The sequence below is a fragment of the Halichoerus grypus genome, chromosome X (assembly GCF_964656455.1).
Source record: "Halichoerus grypus chromosome X, mHalGry1.hap1.1, whole genome shotgun sequence".
Lineage (NCBI taxonomy): Eukaryota > Metazoa > Chordata > Mammalia > Carnivora > Phocidae > Halichoerus > Halichoerus grypus.
Window position 1 is genome coordinate 91,048,846 of NC_135727.1, and position 18,581 is coordinate 91,067,426.

Genomic DNA, 18,581 nt, shown 5'->3' on the forward strand with positions numbered 1-18,581 from the left:
ATTTCCAGACAACAATTGTTGTCTATGTAGGAATAATTTAAAAATCTACAACTAGAATTAGTGAGTTTAGTAAAGTTTCAGGATACACTGTCAATATATGAAAGTCAATTATATCCTATATACCAGTTATGGACAATAGGAATTTGAAATTTAAAAATATAACACATACAATATCACCACAAAAATGAACTACTTAGGTAGATAGCTAACAAAATATGTATGGGATCTGTATACTGAAAAGTAAAAAACATCAACGAAAGAAATCAATCATCATCTAAATAAATGGGGGGGGGTGCCTGGGTGGCTCAGTTGGTTAAGCCTCTGACTCTTGATTTCGGCTCAGGTCACGGTCTCAGGGTTGTGAGATCGAGCCCTGTGTCAGACTCTGCACTGGGCGTGGAGCCTGCTTAAAATTCTTTCTCTCCCTCTGCCACTGTCCCCGCCCCCCTCTTTCCCTTTTTAAAGAATAAATAAATAAATGGGAAGATAGACCACGCTCAAGGATTGTAAGACTCAAAAAATCAAGATGCCAATTCTCCCCAATTTGATCTATAGATACAATGTAATTCCAGTCTAATTCCCAGCAAACCTCCCTTTTTTTAGACACCAACAAAATAATTCTAAAATTAATATGGTAGGGGTGCCCGGGTGGCTCAGTCGATTAAGCGTCTGCCTTCAGCTCAGGTTTGACCGAGCCCCGCATCAGGCTCGGATGCCTGCTTCTCCCTCTCCCACTCCCCCTGCTTGTGTTCCCTCTCTCACTGTCTCTGTCAAATAAATAAATAAAAATATTTAAAAAAATAAAATTAATATGGTAAAATAAAGGAGCAAGAATAGCCAAAACAGTTCTGAAAAATAAAACAAAGCTGGAGTATTTGCATGACTTAATTTCAAGACTCACTGTGGAGCCTGTTATCAAGACAGTGTGGTATCGACAAAGTGCAAGAAACACAGACCTGATGGAACAGGATAGAGAATGGAGAACAATATAGAAAACGCTAAAATTGGCCCACACAAATGGAGTTAACTGTTTTTCTTTCTTGCCAGAGAAAGAAGTACAAATAAGCAAGGACGGGGAGAAGGCTAAAGGACCCTGTGGTACTGGGTTTGAGTCAGAAATATCAGTATAAACTCATGTTTATTTAAAAATAGATACAGGTAAAGAAGTAAAAATACATATGTATGTATCCATGGGTTAGGATATATATGGGTGTTTCCTCGCTCTTTGACGCCACTACAGTGATACACCAGCAGCAATGAACACACTTACTACCAAGAGTTTGGTTTCTAATGCCGCTTTCCAGCAAAGGAACCAGATCTCATTGGAGAAATTAATAGCTGATTCTAGATCTGGAATAGGGAAAATACAAGATGAGCCTGGACCATCCTATAGTTCTAGTAAATAAGGAAGTGCCCTCCTCTACAGTAAAAAGATGGGGGCATGTCAGAGGGATGCAGGAGCCAACCTCAAAGACCTAATGGCTAAACCTGTAACCATTTGTGCAACCTAAAAAATGCAGTATTGGAATATAACACAAAGAATAAAATAAATGTCCATTCATTCATATTGATATAAATAAATAATTGAATAAATAAATAAATGGAGGATGGAAAGGGCAAATCTTTCTTACAGAAGAATCCCAATTCATAAATGTAGAAGCGAGGTGCCTGGGTGGCTCAGTCGGTTAAGCGTCTGCCTTCAGCTCAGGTCATGATCCCCAGGGTCCTGGGATCGAGCCCCGCGTCGGGCTCTCTGCTCAGTGGGGAGCCTGTCTCTCCTTCTCCCTGCCGCTCCCCCTGCTTGTGCTCTCTCTCTCTCATTGTCAAATAAATAAAATCTTTTTTAAAAAAAAGATAAATGTAGAAGCAATGAGGGAAACAGAAAATCACTATTGGAACAAGATAGCAGTATCAATGAAGGGAAGATCCACTGACGAATGCTAAAATTACTGAGTAAAACTTTAAGGAGAAACAGGACGTTTGCATAACCTCGAAGTAATTCCCTTGTGGTGGTTTTAATATGACCATGAACTCTTTGATACCCCTCCATCCAGAATGTGGAGCTTAATCCCCCTTCTCCTTTAGTATTGAGGACTTTGACTCATTTCTAATGAAGAGTATGGAAAGAGGAAAATAGTAACTTTATAACAGAGAAACTTGGGAGATACCACTACAGCACAGTAACCAAGGTTAATATCACCACTAAAAAGTCATGTTGATATCATCTGTCCCTGAAATAATGCAATGAGAAGGGCACATGACCTCATAACCTCATCATCTGTTTATGATAAAACATCAGACAAACACAAGATACATGACTACTCTTCAAAAGTGTCAAGCCCATGAAAGACAAAGAAAGACCAAGAAGCTGTCACAGACGAGGAGACTAAGGAAACATGACATCTAAAAGGAATGTGGTATCCTGGATTGGATCCTGGAATAGAAAAAGCTTAGTAAAGGATTAACCTTGCCCAAAGAAAGGTTTGGCCCTTTGCCCTGGCTCCTAGGAGGTAACTTCAGCCTTTAGAGTGTCTTGTTTGATAAGAGAATCTGTTTACCTGAAGGCTTGAGCCACGCTGGACAGTCTATACTAACAATATAATTTATGGTAGGGGCTTTGGGCCATGTGGTATCAGCTCAGCCTCTGGAGGGCTACAGACTATATACATTTAATGGGAAAATATATACTTGCTAAAATTAATCAAAAGAAAAAATGGAGTGGCTATTATAATATAAAAATTTTTTTTTTACCAGAATAGTCATTTTATAATGAAATAAATGGAAGGATATACCCTGTTCATGGATCTGCAAGCTCAATGTTGTTAAAATGTCAATTATTTCCAAATAGATCTATAGATTCAATTCAATCCCAATCAAAACCCAAGCAGGCTTTTTTTTTTATAGTAACCAACAAACTGATTCTAAAATTTATATGGATTTCAAAAGACCTACAATAGCAAAAACAACTGTGGACAAGAAGAAAAGAAGAATAAAGTTGGAGGACTTACACTGACTTTGACTTATTATGAAGCTATAGTAAGCAGTAATGCTATAGTAATACAGAAGCTACCACAATACCAGGAGTGGTACTGGCACTAAGACAGAAAAACAGAACCGAAGTACTTCAAGAAATACCACCAACTGATTTTTTACAGAGATGACAAGGCAATCTTTTTCAACAAATGGTTCTAGAACAACTGAACAGCCATATGCAAAACAAAATGAATTTAAATCTTTTCCTAAGACCATATAGAAAGTTAAATCAAAATGGATCATAGAATCAAAAGAGTCAATATTATAAAATGTCTAGATGAAAGCATAAGATAAAATCTTAGTGACCTTGAGTTTTACAAAAATTTCTTAACCATACTCAAAATGCATGAGCTATAAAAGAAAGTATAAATGAACTGGAATTATTAAAATTAAAAACTTTTGCTCTTCTGTTATTCAAATGAAAAGGCAAACCTGGGAGAAAATGTTTGCAAAATATATATCTAACAAAGGATTTATATCTAGGATATATAAAGGACTCTTACAACTCAATAACAAGACAAACAGCCCAATTTAAAAATGGGCAAAGTATTTTAAGGGAAACATCAACCAAGATGATATATAGATGGCAAAAAAGCAAAAGATTCTCAACAGCATTAGTTATTAGGAGAGTGTACATTAAAACCACAGTGAGATACTACTTCACTCCCACTAAAATGGCTAAAATTAATAGGAATAATCATACTCAATGAGGGCAAAGATATGAAGCAAATGGAACACTTATATACTGCTGGTGGGAATATAAAATTGGTACACCACTTTGGAAAACAGTTTAGCAGTTTCTTAAAAAGTTAAATATACACTCACCACATGACCAAACCATTCATTCCTAAATATTTATACAAGATAAATGAAAGCTATGTCCACACAAAGACTTATATATAAATGTTCACATCAGTTTTATTTGTAATAGAAATACATTTTAATCAACACATGAATGGATAAACAAATTTGATATATATATATATATATATATATATATATATATACACACACACACACACACAATGAAATTCCACTTAGTAATAAAAAGGAATGAATATAGATGCCTATAGCAACACAAATAAATCACAAAATAATTATGCTAAATGAAAGAAGCCAAACAAGAGTGCCTATGGTATGATTCCATTTATACAAAATTGTAGAAAATGGAACTAATCTATAATGACTGGAAACAGATCAGTGGTTGCCTGTGGATGGGGGGAACGGTGTAGGGAGGGACAACTGGATGACAAGGGGTATAAGGAAACTTCTGGGGGTGATGAGTATGTTCATTATTTCTATTGTAATGATGGTTTTAAAGGTGCATATTTATGTCAAAACTCCTCAAATTCTACTTGCCGTGTGCTAATTATACCTCAATAAAGCTGTAAAATATATTTTGAGGACAATGGGAGAAATCTGAAAATAGACTGGCTATGAGATATCATAAAATTAGGTTGATACTGATAATCCAGTTTTGTGGGAGAATGTCCTTATTTTTAGGAAACAGATGTTCAAGTATTTATGAGTGTAACGCTATGTCTATAACTTACCATCAATTTTTCAGGAAAAAATTTACGTATACATTGTTGAGTCTAGTTGAAAGTTATACATGTGTGTTCACTGTGCTGTTCTTTCAATACTTCTACATGATTAGAAATTTGCATAATTAAAATGTGCTTTATCATTTTATTGCCCATCCTCCTCTTCAGAGAGAGAAACATTATCTTTATCATACTGGAATGTAGGCAGATCTTTTCTGGGAATTTCTCAGGATAATTACCCGCCCTTCCCCCATGAATGGAAGATTTTTTTTTTCCTTTTCCTTTTTCTCTAGCCACAGCAGATCTGCACCTGTATCCTGGGGGTGACTGGGTTTGCATCACTTCCCCTAGTGGTTTAAGGCTTTTGTTCTGTAAGGAAGTAGGGTCCCATTGGGGCTTTGTGCCATTTCTCTATCAGCAGCTGTCCCCTTGCAGGCCTGCACCACTGAGAGAGGCTTTCTCCAGTCTCCTTCCCTACCCCCATTATTTCTGGTGAGCATCCAGTGGAGGTCTGTAGCAAAGAGCCTGCAAGTGAAGGCCGACCATCCTTAGGTCTCCAGTTCTCAGGGGTTCTATATTCTCATACTATCCCACACTCAGCCTTTAAAGCTTCATTAAAACTTCTTGCTGAAATCTTACTGCTGCTATGGTGGACCCATCTTCCTTCTTGCTTTGCCACAGGTGACTCAGTGACAACTTCCTATCTCCTTTGAGGCACTTGTCTTATACATCAAGCTAATTGGTTGCTCTATGGTCTTAGTTCTTTGATGAGTTCAAGAAAAGTTATGATTTTGTAGATTGCCCATATTTTTTTCTTATTATAAGAATGGGAGCTATGCTCTTTCCAGATGTCTACATCCCAGGCAGAAGACAGAAGTCTGGATGGTCTCCTTTGGCCATTAACATCAGAATATATGCCCCCGTTTCAATGTGACTCTTCCACTTCACCCATCAGGAGATGGAGTCCATTTCTCCAACCCTTAAAACTGGGCGTGGCCATTTCTTTGGCCAATGGGACATTAGCAAATATGACACAAGCAGATGTTTGAGAAGTGCTTACACATTGAGGTTTGCCCACTTTTGCTCCTCTTTGGAATCCTAAGGACAAGTGTGAAAAGGCCCGGGTTGTGCTATTAGATGATGAGAGACTTCATGGAGCAGTGATGGAATAGAGATGAACCATCCCAGTTGAGGTTCCCTACACCAGCCAGATTTTCATCTGCCAGACATGCAAATGAAGCTATACTAGCTATCCAAGCCTGGTCAAGCCCACTGTGGTCAGTAGCATCTGAGATGACCCTGCAATGATCCCCATTTCCTGGTATCCACACCTTTGTATAATCCCCTCCTCGAGCTTGGGCTGGATTTAGTGACTTGGTTCTAGTAAATAGAATGAAGCTGAGGTAATGGGATGTCACTTCCAGGGTTAGGTTACAGAGAAACTGTGGCTTCTGTTTCGGGTACTCTCTCAGATGGCTCACCCTAGGGGAAGCCAGCTGCCATCTCATGAGGCAGGTCTATGGAGAGACCCATGTGAGTGAGTTTGGGAGCATATGCTCCCAGGCTAGCCTTCAGATGAGACCATAGCCCTAAATGACAACTTGGCTGCAACCTTACGAAGACCTTCAGCCAGAGACACCCTTCTGAGCCTCACCTGAATTCCTGACTCACAGAAACTGTGAAGTCTATGGTACAATGAAAGTACCACAGCAACAACAAAACCTAAACCCAGCCCAAATTCTGACTAGATGGACTCACCCCCTCCCCCCTTAACGATTTATCAGAAGAGCAGTCATAACTATTTCCAGGAATAAATATTTACCTCAGTTTCTACTCTCCTCCATACAACATCTGACATTCAGCCAAAAATGATTAGATGCAAAACAGCAAGAATAAACAGTCCACCATTAAGAGACAGAGCAATAAAAAAATCCAGACTCAGCTGACCCAGTTGTTAGTATTATCAAGTAGGGAACTGAAATTAACAATGATTAATGTGTTAGAGAGGATGGTGGGAAATGTGAACAACAGGTATGAACAGATGGGGAATTTCAGCAGAAAAATGAAAACTGTAAGAGTCAAATGGAAATACTAGAAATAAAGAAAACATAACTGAGATGAAAAATGCCTTTAATGGGTTCATCAGTAGCCCTAACAGAAGTAGCGGTTAAACAGATTGAACAGGGTAGGGGTTAAAATTCGTGAACCTGAAGATAGGTTAATAGAAATTACCCGAACTGAAACACAAAGCAAAATATTGAAAAGGGACACACATATAGAGAGGATAGAAATTTGTAACATTTTCTATCTAACACAATCTATCTTCTGGTCATTAATTATTATGTTACCACACCATGCAAATTATGTTCACCCTCATTCCAAGACCTCCAAATGTCATCCCAAATTAGGGCATCAGGCTCAAATCCAGGACCTCAGGTCTTCTGTATCAGGTTCAGATGTGGCTGAAGCTCCTTGGGTGCAATTTCTTAGGTTCTTGATCCAGCGACCTGTGAGCTAAATGACAAGTTATATGACCATCACCCCCCCATACACACACACACACACACACACTGGTGAGACAGGGACTGTGAACTGCAGTAGATACTCTCATTTAAAAGAAGGGAGGAACAAGAGGCACATCTTAGTCACTGTTCCATAACAATTCTGAAGTCGCACAGAACAAATGTTGTCAGGTCTCCCTGCTCCAGGGGCAGATGTTTCTTGACTGGGTTACAGTTCTACCTGGGAATAGCTTCCCAGTCCATTTTAATATATTGTTCTTGGGTCTTCTCTCTGAGACATCCTTCTTTTCCCATAAGAAATGGCAGCTGAGTAACTTTCTCTGTTTGCTTCATGTTCATAGAAGTTAGAGAAGGTAGTCCAAGGCTGCTTTTCATTTTAGACTGTTTCAATTCCTTTAAGTCCAACCCGGAGGTAGTAAAACTCTATTAGAGACTTTATAGGTGGTTCTGTGAATCTCGTTTGTATTTAGTCCATGCCCCAAATGCCGCATTGACAATTCTTTTTACAACAGGCCCCTCTCTACTTTAGCAATGCCTCAGGCTACTGGACAGACAATGTCATGAAGTTTTTAGAAGCCTTTTGGTTTAGCTGAGAGAGTCTCCCAAACACCAACTTAAATATTTCACACATTTTAACAAAGGGTGTTATAGCCGCATCCATGATTTGATCTCTACCCTGAGACCATTTTTCACCGTGAGAATATTTTGATGGCTGGAGAGACTTGGAGATGTGTGAGAAATAGTTATTTTCCAACCCAGCAAGTCCTGGCTTTTTTGGTATTTCTTCTGAATTCTGCTTGTAAATGGAACAGTTATTTCCTTAGTTCATTTCTCTTTTGGTACCTCACCGTATGCAGCTAAAAAGAAGCAAATTGATATTTCCAACATTCTCCACAAGTTCATTTGGTATATTCTCTATCTTCTCACAGAGCATGCTGTTTTGCTATTCTTTTCCCTAGTAAATAACATGAGCTGCCATCTTTTCCAGCCTTTCTTAACAGTTTTCCTCATTGTTTCCAGTCTCCACCTGCCACCCAGGCCCAGAGCTAAGGCCACGTCTTATGTTTTGTATAATCCACCCTCCCCACCCCCCGCCGACGAGTATACCCTTTTAGGTCTTAGTAGCTTAAAACAATAATCATTTTATGTATCTCATAATTCTTCAGGTTGGCTGGGGTAACTGGTATGGCTCTTTCAGTGTGGGCCAGTTTGGCAGGGGCTGGAGGTTGAGGAAGGTCTCACTCTCCTGCCTGGCAGTTGTTCTAAGAGGACTTATCTGTGCTGGCCCATCTCTGTTCCGTGTGGTTTCTCATCCCCCAGCAGAAGACTCTTGAGTTTCCTCACATGAAGTTCTCAGAATTCCAGAGAGCAGCAAGAGAAGATAAGCCTCAAGGCAGATTTTTCTCCAGCCTCTTGAATCTCTTTGCTAATGTACATTGGCCAAAGCAAATCACATGGCCAAGCTCAGAGTCAAGGAGTAGAGAGAGCTCTACCTCTTAATCAAAGAAAAAAAAAAAAGAGTAACATAGCAAAGGATGGGAGAGGTCTGTGGCTATTTTGCATTGCACCACAAGGAAAGAAGATAAACAATGTCGTGGAAACCAGCATGAATTATAGTATTATATTTATGTGTTCAAGTGAGATTATATCTGCAGATGTGTGTATATATAAAACCATAATGACTTTCAAACTGTGGATTCACAGGAGGATTCAATAGGAAAGATATTGGACAGACACAATTATATTAAATTCCAAAAAGAATTTCAATTCAATGATTCTTCCTGTTGTGTAATGTGTTCTGTCACAAACACCCTACAGAACTGAGAGTAGGTCTACACATCAAATACATTATTTTGTTGTTCTTCCTTTCATTTTGTTGCCACTTTACCTTGCTTAATATGACACAGTAAACATGACTGTCATTTACATACTTTTGCTCACCACATCTATAAAGAATTTGGTAACAATTTGCCTTATAATACTTTCTATAGGGAGGCTTTTCTGAATGCATCAAACTGATAGCATTTTTCCCAGTATGAATTCTATTATATTTTGTGAGGCCATGCAAATATGAAAAGTCCCTTTTATTCAATGCATTCTTAGAGGGTCTCTTTTGAATAATTTTTCTTATCTCAGGGAGAGAGGCTGATGGATGCTTTTTATCATGCAGTGTATTCATATAGGACCTGTCTTGGATGGATTTTACGACACACACTTGGACCTGACTTCTGTGATAAGGCTTTCTCACTTGTAAGAAAAAGGGTTACTTTCATGTATGAATATTGCGATGCATACTCAGGACCGATTTCTGAGTGAAGCCCTTTCCACAGTCACTGCATTTATAGGGTTTATCTCCAGTATGAATTGTCTGGTGTTTATTGAAATTTGACCTGTCAGTGAAGGCCTTCCCACATTCTGCACACATGTATGGTTTCTCTCCTGTGTGAATTCGCTGATGTACTTTGAGATGTGGTTTCTTGGAGAAGGATTTCTCACACTCAGGACATTTATAAGGCTTCTCTGTAGTATGAATTCTCTGATGTGTAATTAACTCTGACTTCTGGATGAAGGCCCTCCCACAATCAGCACAAACATAGGGTTTCTCTCCGGTATGAATTGTCTGGTGTTTATTGAAATTTGACCTGTCAGTGAAGGCCTTTCCACATTCAGCACATATATAAGACTTCTCTCCAGTATGAGATTTCTGGTGAGTATTGAGATTTGACCTGTTGGTAAAGGCCTTCCCACATTCAGTGCATATATAGGGTTTCTCTCCTGTGTGAATTCGCTTATGCATCTGGAGTTGTGACTTAGAAGGGAAAGATTTCCCACAGTCACTGCATTCATAAGGCTTCTCTCCAGTATGGATTCTTTGATGGGCAATCAAGTGCGCCTTCTGGATGAAGGCCTGCCCACATTCAGTACATATGTAAGATCTCTCCCCTGTATGAATTCTCTGATGCATCCTGAGTGTTGATTTTTGGGTAAAGGCTTTCCCACACTCACCGCATTTGTGGTGTCTCTCTCCAGTATGAATTTTCTGATGTACATTGAGGGCTGAGTTCAGGGAGAAGCCTTTCCCACATTCACTGCATTCATAGAGTTTTTCTCCAGTGTGAGTTGTCTGATGCCTAAGTAGAGAGGACACCTGGAAAAATGATTTTCCACATTCATTGCATTTATAGGGTTTTTCTCTAGTATGAGTTTTCTTATGCACAATTAATTCTGAATTCTGGATGAATGCCTTCCCACATTCAGTACATATATACAGTTTTTCATCTCTATGAACTCTCAGATATATACTGAGTAGTGGCTTCTGTGTAAACACATCTACACATTTGCTAAGTTCATGAGGTTTTTCCATAGTGTGGATTCTCTGAGATGCAAAGAGGTGTGACTTCTGGGTGAGTATCTTCCCAAATTCAGAACACATATCTGCTTTCTCCCCAACAGGAAGTTTCAGATTGTGACTGAATGCTTGTTTGAGACTGAGGACTTTTCCACACTGATTACTTTCACAGAATTGCACTCCTGTATGAGTACTTTCATGGTTAGTATAAGAAGAGCTCTGTGTGAAAACTTGACCATGTCCAGTATTTTTATCAAAGTTCTTTGTTGCATTGTTTTTACTAGGAATATGTATGTCCAAATTATGCCTAAAACTCTTCCCAAATGAGTCACATTTATGGGGTCTTTTCTGTGAAGGAATATGATTTGGGCTTGGATGAACAAATTTTCCACTGTCTTTATATTCAAAATCCCACTCTGTATTCAGTACTTTCTTATTGATGAAAGCAGCATGACTCAGAGGTTTGCTCTGTTTTTCCTGATATCTTTTTATCTGTTCAGAATCTTGCCACAGTTCTTCTAAAATGGAATACAATGAATCATCTCTTGTATCTTCACCCTCCATTTCACTATGAAATGAAGCTTTTCCAGAAATTCTTTTTTGTGAGGTCTTAATCCCAAACCTCCCATCTAAAAAGAGAAAGAAAAAGTAAAATTGACACAAAGAATAGATAACAGAGGATTAAAAGTTACATATAAGCTAATCCAAATTGAACACAGGGGGAAACCAGTAAATATGATGATGATGGCCACAATGATGACAAGAGATACACATACAGCATTTATCATGTGCCAAGTTCCTGCATAATATCTATGATGTTCCAGGCATTGCTCTAAGAAATATATATACATATATGTATACATACATATGTGTATGTATATATATGTATTCACACACACACACACACACACACACACACACACACACACACCCCTACTCAATCCTTTCAATACCTCTGAGGTATTATCTATTACTATCTACCTATTATAGATAAGGAAAGTGAAGCTCAGAACGGTTATTTATATAATTTGCCCTAAAACATAGTTATTAAGTGTTGAAGACTGGAGTTCAACATAAGCAATCTAGTTCTATTTTGGTAGGATATAAAATAGGGTGGATATAAAGATATAAAGTAGGGGGGACTGAAGATTAAAAAGACAAAGGTTTTAAGGGAAAATATATGTGGAGAGACTAGGTTTGAAGGGGGTGATTCAGAGTCTAAGTTCACATTAGCTTTTTTTTTTTTTTAAAGATTTTATTTATTTATTTGAGAGAGAGAGACACAGCGAGAGCAGGAACACAAGCAGGGGGAGTGGGAGAGGGAGAAGCAGGCTTCCCGCGGAGCAGGGAGCCCGATGCGGGGATCGATCCCAGGACTCTGGGACCATGACCTGAGCTGAAGGCAGACGCTTAACGACTGAGCCACCCAGGTGCCCCTCATATTAGCTTTTATTTAAATTTTATTATGTTATGTTAGTCACCATACAATCCATCATTAGTTTTTGATGTAGTGATCCACGATTGTTTTCGTATTAACACCCAGTCCTCCATTGATTCTAAATCCTCACTACCCTTGCTCCTTTTTGCTTGTTAGCAACAATACCAAATCAATATGATCAAAAAACCAATTTAATTTGCCAACATAGGGCGCCTGGGTGGCTCAGTTGGTTAAGCGACTGCCTTCGGCTCAGGTCATGATCCTGGAGTCCCTGGATCGAGTCCCGCATCGGGCTCCCTGCTCGGCAGGGAGTCTGCTTCTCCCTCTGACCCTCCCCCCTCTCATGTGCTTGCTCTCTCTCATTCTCTCTCTCAAATAAATAAATAAAAAATCTTTAATTTGCTAACATAGTAGATTCTAGAAGTTCTCATTACAAGGAAAAAATACTTTTTGTTTTTTCGGTATCTTTATGAGATGGATTTTAACTAGGCTTATTGTGGTAATCATTTCACAATGTATTTAAGTCAAGTCATTATGCAGTACACCTTAAACTTATACAGAGATGTATGTCAATTATATCTCAATAAAACCAAGAAAAAACTAATTTATTCATGTCTATAGGAAAAATACTGTAGTCATAGCCATCCTGTCCTATACAAACAATAAACAGATATCTATACTCCAACTCTCCATCTAGGTGTAATTGTTTTCTTGGCCCTAAAAATATATACATCTAACAAGAAGCATAAAATCAGAGAGAAGACAAGCTATCTGTGGTAGGTTGAAAGCTGTCCACTAGAATCTGTTTCATCATTCTTTTGCATTAACAGAGTAGTGCTCAGGCATATGGCTGCCCAGTCATATAACATTTCTCAGCCTCCTCTGAAAATTGGTATGGCCATGTGACAATGTTCTCATCAACAGAATGTGAGAGAAAATGATGGGTGCCACTTTCAAGCCAGAGCATTGAGACAGTAGGCATGTTTTCTCTATACCCTCTTCTACCTTCTTGCTTACTAAAATCTGGACTTGGCAATAACACAGATACAAACATGCAGATGCCACAGAAAAAAAAAAACCCAAGAGATGATGGGGTTATGTAATGGAAGGAACCTGGATTCTGGAATAAACGTGAGCAATGAGGTTTTCCAAAGACCTGTGATATTAGAAACTTTATATAAGAGAGAAGTAAAATTCTTTAGCATTTAAGTCACTATATCTTATAATCTGTTACTGCAAACAAGCTCTAACATAATTAATACACTATTTTCACCCAGAGTGGGAATCACAGATGTTTCCATTACCAGTATAATGCATGAGACATAGATTCTCGATAATTTTAAAATGGAAAAAATATACATAATTTCATCAGCAAGAGATTTTATTTTTAAAACAGATTTTATTTATTTATTTGAGAGAGAGAGAGTGCACACAAGCAGGGGCAGTGGCAGGCAGAAGGAGAGGGAGAAGCATGCTCCCCGCTGAGCAAGGAGCCCCACGTGGGACTCAATCCCAGGACCCTGGGATCATGACCTGAGCCGAAGGCAGACGCTTCACCAACTGAGCCACCCAGGCGCCCCAGCAAGAGATTTTAGATAGTGAGAATGCTGTGAGTCATCAAACCCAGTTTTCCCCTGTTGGTCGCTTTGATACTTTATTCTGGATATATATCCCATCCAAAATCTCAGCCTCTTACTCTTAAGTTGCATTTTTATTCTCCCGTACTTGGCTTTAATTTATTCTGTAGATATTAAGCACTGGATTCTTAGGCATGGTTTCAGAAGTGGTTCTGCTTTTCACTTTAACTTATAAATATACCTATAGAAAGTATAACTTATAAATAATTAAGTTAACTTCTAAACCCCTGCTGTATTGGACAATGTTTAGATCACCAATACCAATTTTCATTGTAAAAACTCTGCTCTTGCAATAATAAGCTTCTCTACACCTTTCCTGAGCCCACAGATTCAAGGAACAGTACATAAATGGAGAGTCAACAGTCTAGATAACAGCTGTGTGTGCAAGCTTACATTCTATTTGCCACTCACAAAAATGGCTCTAAAAGTCCCATTTATTCTCAAATCAAAAGACACGTTCATGCCCTCTTCCTCCATTTAGCCTTCTTAGCATTTTCTTTTGTGCCATTTAAAAACATATTTATGCTTCATTAAGCAGTTTGAGCCTTTTACTTTGAAAATTAATCTGATCATATTGCTACTGAGACTCTTTCCCCTAAATTTCAAAAGCAGACACCTTCTGTGCTATTCATTTTGCTAATCATTTTAATAGATTTATATCATAATAGAAATACAATGCACAAGCAGTAAACTTTTATTATTTGATGCCACTGTCTTTCCTTTCCAATTACAATCTATGTTCTGCTGAAATCTCTCAGTAGAGTTTTTAAAAATCCCTCTGAAATATAGCAAAATCCTCTTATATTCTTATCCCCCACAAATTCAGTGAGTTAATATTGTTAAGTATTTCCTTCATGCTTAGTGTTCAAACACTGAAAATAAGATAGAGGCCCTTACTTTCAGGGACTTTCAAAAATTACTAGGGGCAGAAGCATCTGAGAGGCAGGGGAACAGAAATGGAGAAGGGCAATAAATTTGCCATTTCATGGAATAGATGATAACCTGAAATGAAACAAAACGGAAGTATCTATTACCTGGATAGGCAGAACACAAGATAATACAGATCCTAGATGCAGAGACGAACTTCATCTATGGTAGGCATTAAAGACAAGGTGAAAATGTGAGGAACGCATGAATTAAGGAACTGTACGGATACAACTTGAACTGGAAATACATGGGCCACACTGGTCATGTGTTATATAGTATGGAATAATTATAAGTTTACTTCATAAAGCCAATGACAAAGGTAAATGCAATGTTTTAGGTAATGAAATCTATCAGGAGCATTTAGGATGAACTAGACAGAAGAACAGAATCTGCAAATCTCATTAGGAACTATAGAATAATCCAAGCATAAGAAAATACAGATCTGCTTTTGGGTGATGCTACTAGGAATTAAGATGAGAGCATATCTGAATAGTATTCTTCAAAAAAAAAAAAAAGGGGAATTGCAGAGTAATTAGTAAAAGAAGATAACTAAGAGGGAAGAAACAAGAAACAGGAGAATCTGACAAAATTTGTAACATGCGGATTCCTGATTTGGGCAATGATGATGCCAATTCTTCACATACTAAGTAAGGATGAATAAAGTAGAATATTCTATGGTAATTGTCTAATATGCAGGTAAATCTGGTACTAGAATCCAGTTACAATATAGCAACTAGTGGTGTCAATATAGAAGTCATCAGAATACAAATAAAAAGCTTAAGCGTTCAGAACGGAAGACTCTTCTGAGTTAATTACTATAGAAACAAATATCCAGAAGATAGTAAATAACACCCATAACCAGGGGCATCTCAGTGGGGGTAAAGCCTCTATGGAAAAGGAAATGAGCAAATTAGGTGCAAATCAAGGAGAAAAAAAAACTATATAGTTAGAAAAGATAAAATAATAGGAACAAGCAATTCACAGAAGGAGAAACCCAAATGGATAATTGATATTAGAAAGAGCAAGAAACGGGGCACCCAGGTGGCTCAGTCAGTTAAGGGTCTGCCTTCAGCTCAGGTCATGACCTCAGGGTCCTGGGATCGAGCCCCACATTGGGCTCCCTGCTCAGTGGGGAGTCTGCTTCTCCCTCTGCCCCCCACTCGTGCTCTCTCTCTTATGCTCTCTCTCTCGTGCTCTCTCTCTCACACTCTCTCAAACAAATAAATAAAATCTTTAAAAAAAAAGAAAGCAAGAAACAATACCACTTTATATTCATTAGATGGGCCACAAAATAAGAAATACGGATAATTCCAAGTGTTGACATAGATATAATGAAATGGGCACTTGTGTACTGCATGTATATCCCAATGATCAAGTAATACCATTTCTATATAAATATTCCCAAGGAATAATCTCATAGGCTCATAAGATGATGTGTTTAAGAAATTCTTTGTTTTTAAAAAATTGAGGTATAATTTCTACATAGTAAAATGCAGATCTTAACTGTAGAGCTCAATGATTTTTTTATATGTATATACCCATGTAACCACCACCTAGGTGAAAATATAAAACATTTTAATTGTCCCAGAAAGTTCCCTTGCAGCTCTTCCCAATCACTGACTCTCAGAGATAACCACCACTCTGATCATAGACCACTCATCATTTATCACCATAGATTAGTTTTTCTTGTCCTTGAACTTTATGTAAGTTGAGCTATATATATAGCATGTATTCATCTGCATATGTGGCTTTTCTGTTCAATAATTTTTTTGAGATTCATCCAAGTTCTTGTGTGTGTCAGTACCTCTTTCTTTTTCATTGCTGTGTATTATCATATTGTAAGAAAACAGCACAACATTCATCCATTCTCCTGTTGATGGACACTTGGGGTGTTTCATGTTTTTGGCAATTATGCTAATGCTGATATGAACATTCTGTACATTTCTTTTAGTGGACATATATATTCATTTCTCTTAAGTAAATGCCTAGGAGTGGCATTTCTGGGATACAGGATAGCTGTACATTTAGCATCAATAGGTACTGCCGGTTTCCCGAAGTGGTTGAAAGTATTTACATTCCTACCATCAATGTATGTAAATTCCAGTTGCTCCAAATACTCATTAACACTTGATATTGTAAGTCTTTCTAATTGTATCCATTCTTTTGTGTGTATGTATCTGTGTAGGGTTGTCCCATTGTGGTTTAATTTTCATTTCCCTGGTAAGTAGTGATGTACAGCACCTTTTCATATACGTAATGACCATTTATTTGGATACCTCTTTTTAAAAGTACCTGTTCAGGGGCGCCTGGGTGGCTCAGTCATTGGGCATCTGCCTTCAGCTCGGGTCATGGTCCCAGGGTTCTGGGATCGAGCCCTGCATCGGCCTCCCTGCTCAGCGGGAAGCCTGCTTCTCCTTCTCCCACTCCCCCTGCTTGTGTTCCCTCTTTCGCTCTCTCTCTGTGTCAAATAAATAAATAAAATCTTTAAAAAAAATTAAAAAATAAAATAAAATAAAGTACCTGTTCATGTCTCTTACCCATTTCTTTTACTACTCGGTTGTCTGACTTTCTCTTTTTGATTTCTAAGAGTTCTTTATATATTCTGAATAGAAGTCATTTATCAAATCTATGTATTGCAATGATCTTCTCCCAGTTAGTGGCTTCCTATTCACTTTCTTAATATCTTTTGAAGAAGCGTAATTCTTCATTCTAATACAGTTCCACTTACTATCAAATGAGATGGGAAGTATTCTCTCTCTCTTTTTGTCTCCAAAAGAACTTGAATAATATTGGTATTATTTCTTCTCTATTTTTTAAAAAGATTTTATTTATTTGACACAGAGAGACACGGCGAGAGAGGGAACACAACAGAGGGAGTGGGAGAGGGAGAAGCAGGCTTCCCACGGAGCAGGGAGCCCGATGTGGAGCTCGATCCCAGGACCCTGGGATCATGACCTGAGCCCAGGCAGACTCTTAACGACTGAGCCATCCAGGTGGCCCTTATTTCTTAAATAACAGGAAGAATTCACCAATGAAGCCATGTGGGCTGGGAGCTTGTTTGTAGAAAAATTTTATTTTATTTTAAAGATTTTGTTTATTTAATTATGAGAGAGAGAGACAGAGTGCGAGTGCGCATGCAGGGGGAGGGGCAGAGGCAGAGGGAGAGAGAAAGAGAATCTCAAACAGACTGCACTGAGTGTGGAGCCTGACGTGGGGCTTGATCCCTTGACCCTGTGATCAGGACCCGAATGGAAACCGAGAGTCGGACACTTAACTGACTGAACCACCCAGGTGCCCCTGCAGAAAGATTTTAAATTATAAATTAATATTTTCTTTTTTTTTTAAGATTTTATTTATTTATTTATTTATTTGAGAGAGAGTGAGAATGAGAGAGCACAAGCAGGGGGAGCGGCAGAGGGAGAGGGAGAAGCAGGCTCCTCGCTGAGCAGGGAGCCCGATGACGGGCTTGATCCTAGGATGCCAGGATCACGACATGAGCTGAAGGCAGATGCTCAACCAACTGAGCCACCCAGGCTATAATAAATATATTTAAACAAATAAAATATTTAAATATAAATATATTAATATATTAATATTACATTAATATATAATATATTAATATATATTATTATTAAATATAATAAACATATTTAAATAAATAAAATCTTTTCAATAGATAAAAAGACTACTAAGGTTTTTTTCTTTTTTTTTTTTTTTAAAGATTTTATTTATTTATTTGACAGAGAGAGACACAGTGAGAGAGGGAACACAAGCAGGGGGAGTGGGAGAAGCAGGCTTCCCACAGAGCAGGGAGCCTGATACGGGGCTCGATCCCCAGACCCTGGGATCATCACCTGAGCCGAAGGCAGACACTTAATGACTAAGCCACCCAGGCGCCCCTAAGATTTTTTTCTTTCTTTTTGTGGTATTTCTTGTAATTTGTGTTCTTTTAGGACTGTGTCCATTTAATCTCAATTACCAAATTTACTGGCATACAGTTGGTAATAATATCTTTTTAATATCCTTTTAGTATCTGTAGGATTTATAATGTTTCTTTTTTCATGCATGGCATTAATAATCTGTTTCCTCTTTCTTTTTCTTGATTAGTCTTGTTAGAGATTTATCAATTGT

The 18,581-nt window shown here is 38.2% G+C and overlaps 2 protein-coding genes across 9 annotated transcripts in view; one reads left to right on the top strand and one right to left on the bottom strand.

The window, feature by feature from the left end:
* ZNF182 (zinc finger protein 182) overlaps window positions 1-18,581 on the top strand; it is a 238,910-nt gene that overhangs the window by 96,461 nt on the left and 123,868 nt on the right. The gene's annotated exons all lie outside the window — the stretch shown is intronic.
* The window catches only part of ZNF81 (zinc finger protein 81), a 100,621-nt gene continuing 88,730 nt past the window's right edge, over window positions 6,691-18,581 (bottom strand). For all 8 annotated transcript variants that reach the window (XM_036111847.2, XM_036111844.2, XM_036111846.2 and 5 more), the window contains one exon: window positions 6,691-11,077. In XM_036111847.2, the coding sequence (XP_035967740.1) occupies window positions 9,369-11,077 (1,709 nt within the window). In that variant the 3' untranslated portion in view covers window positions 6,691-9,368. The remainder of the gene's footprint in view (window positions 11,078-18,581) is intronic.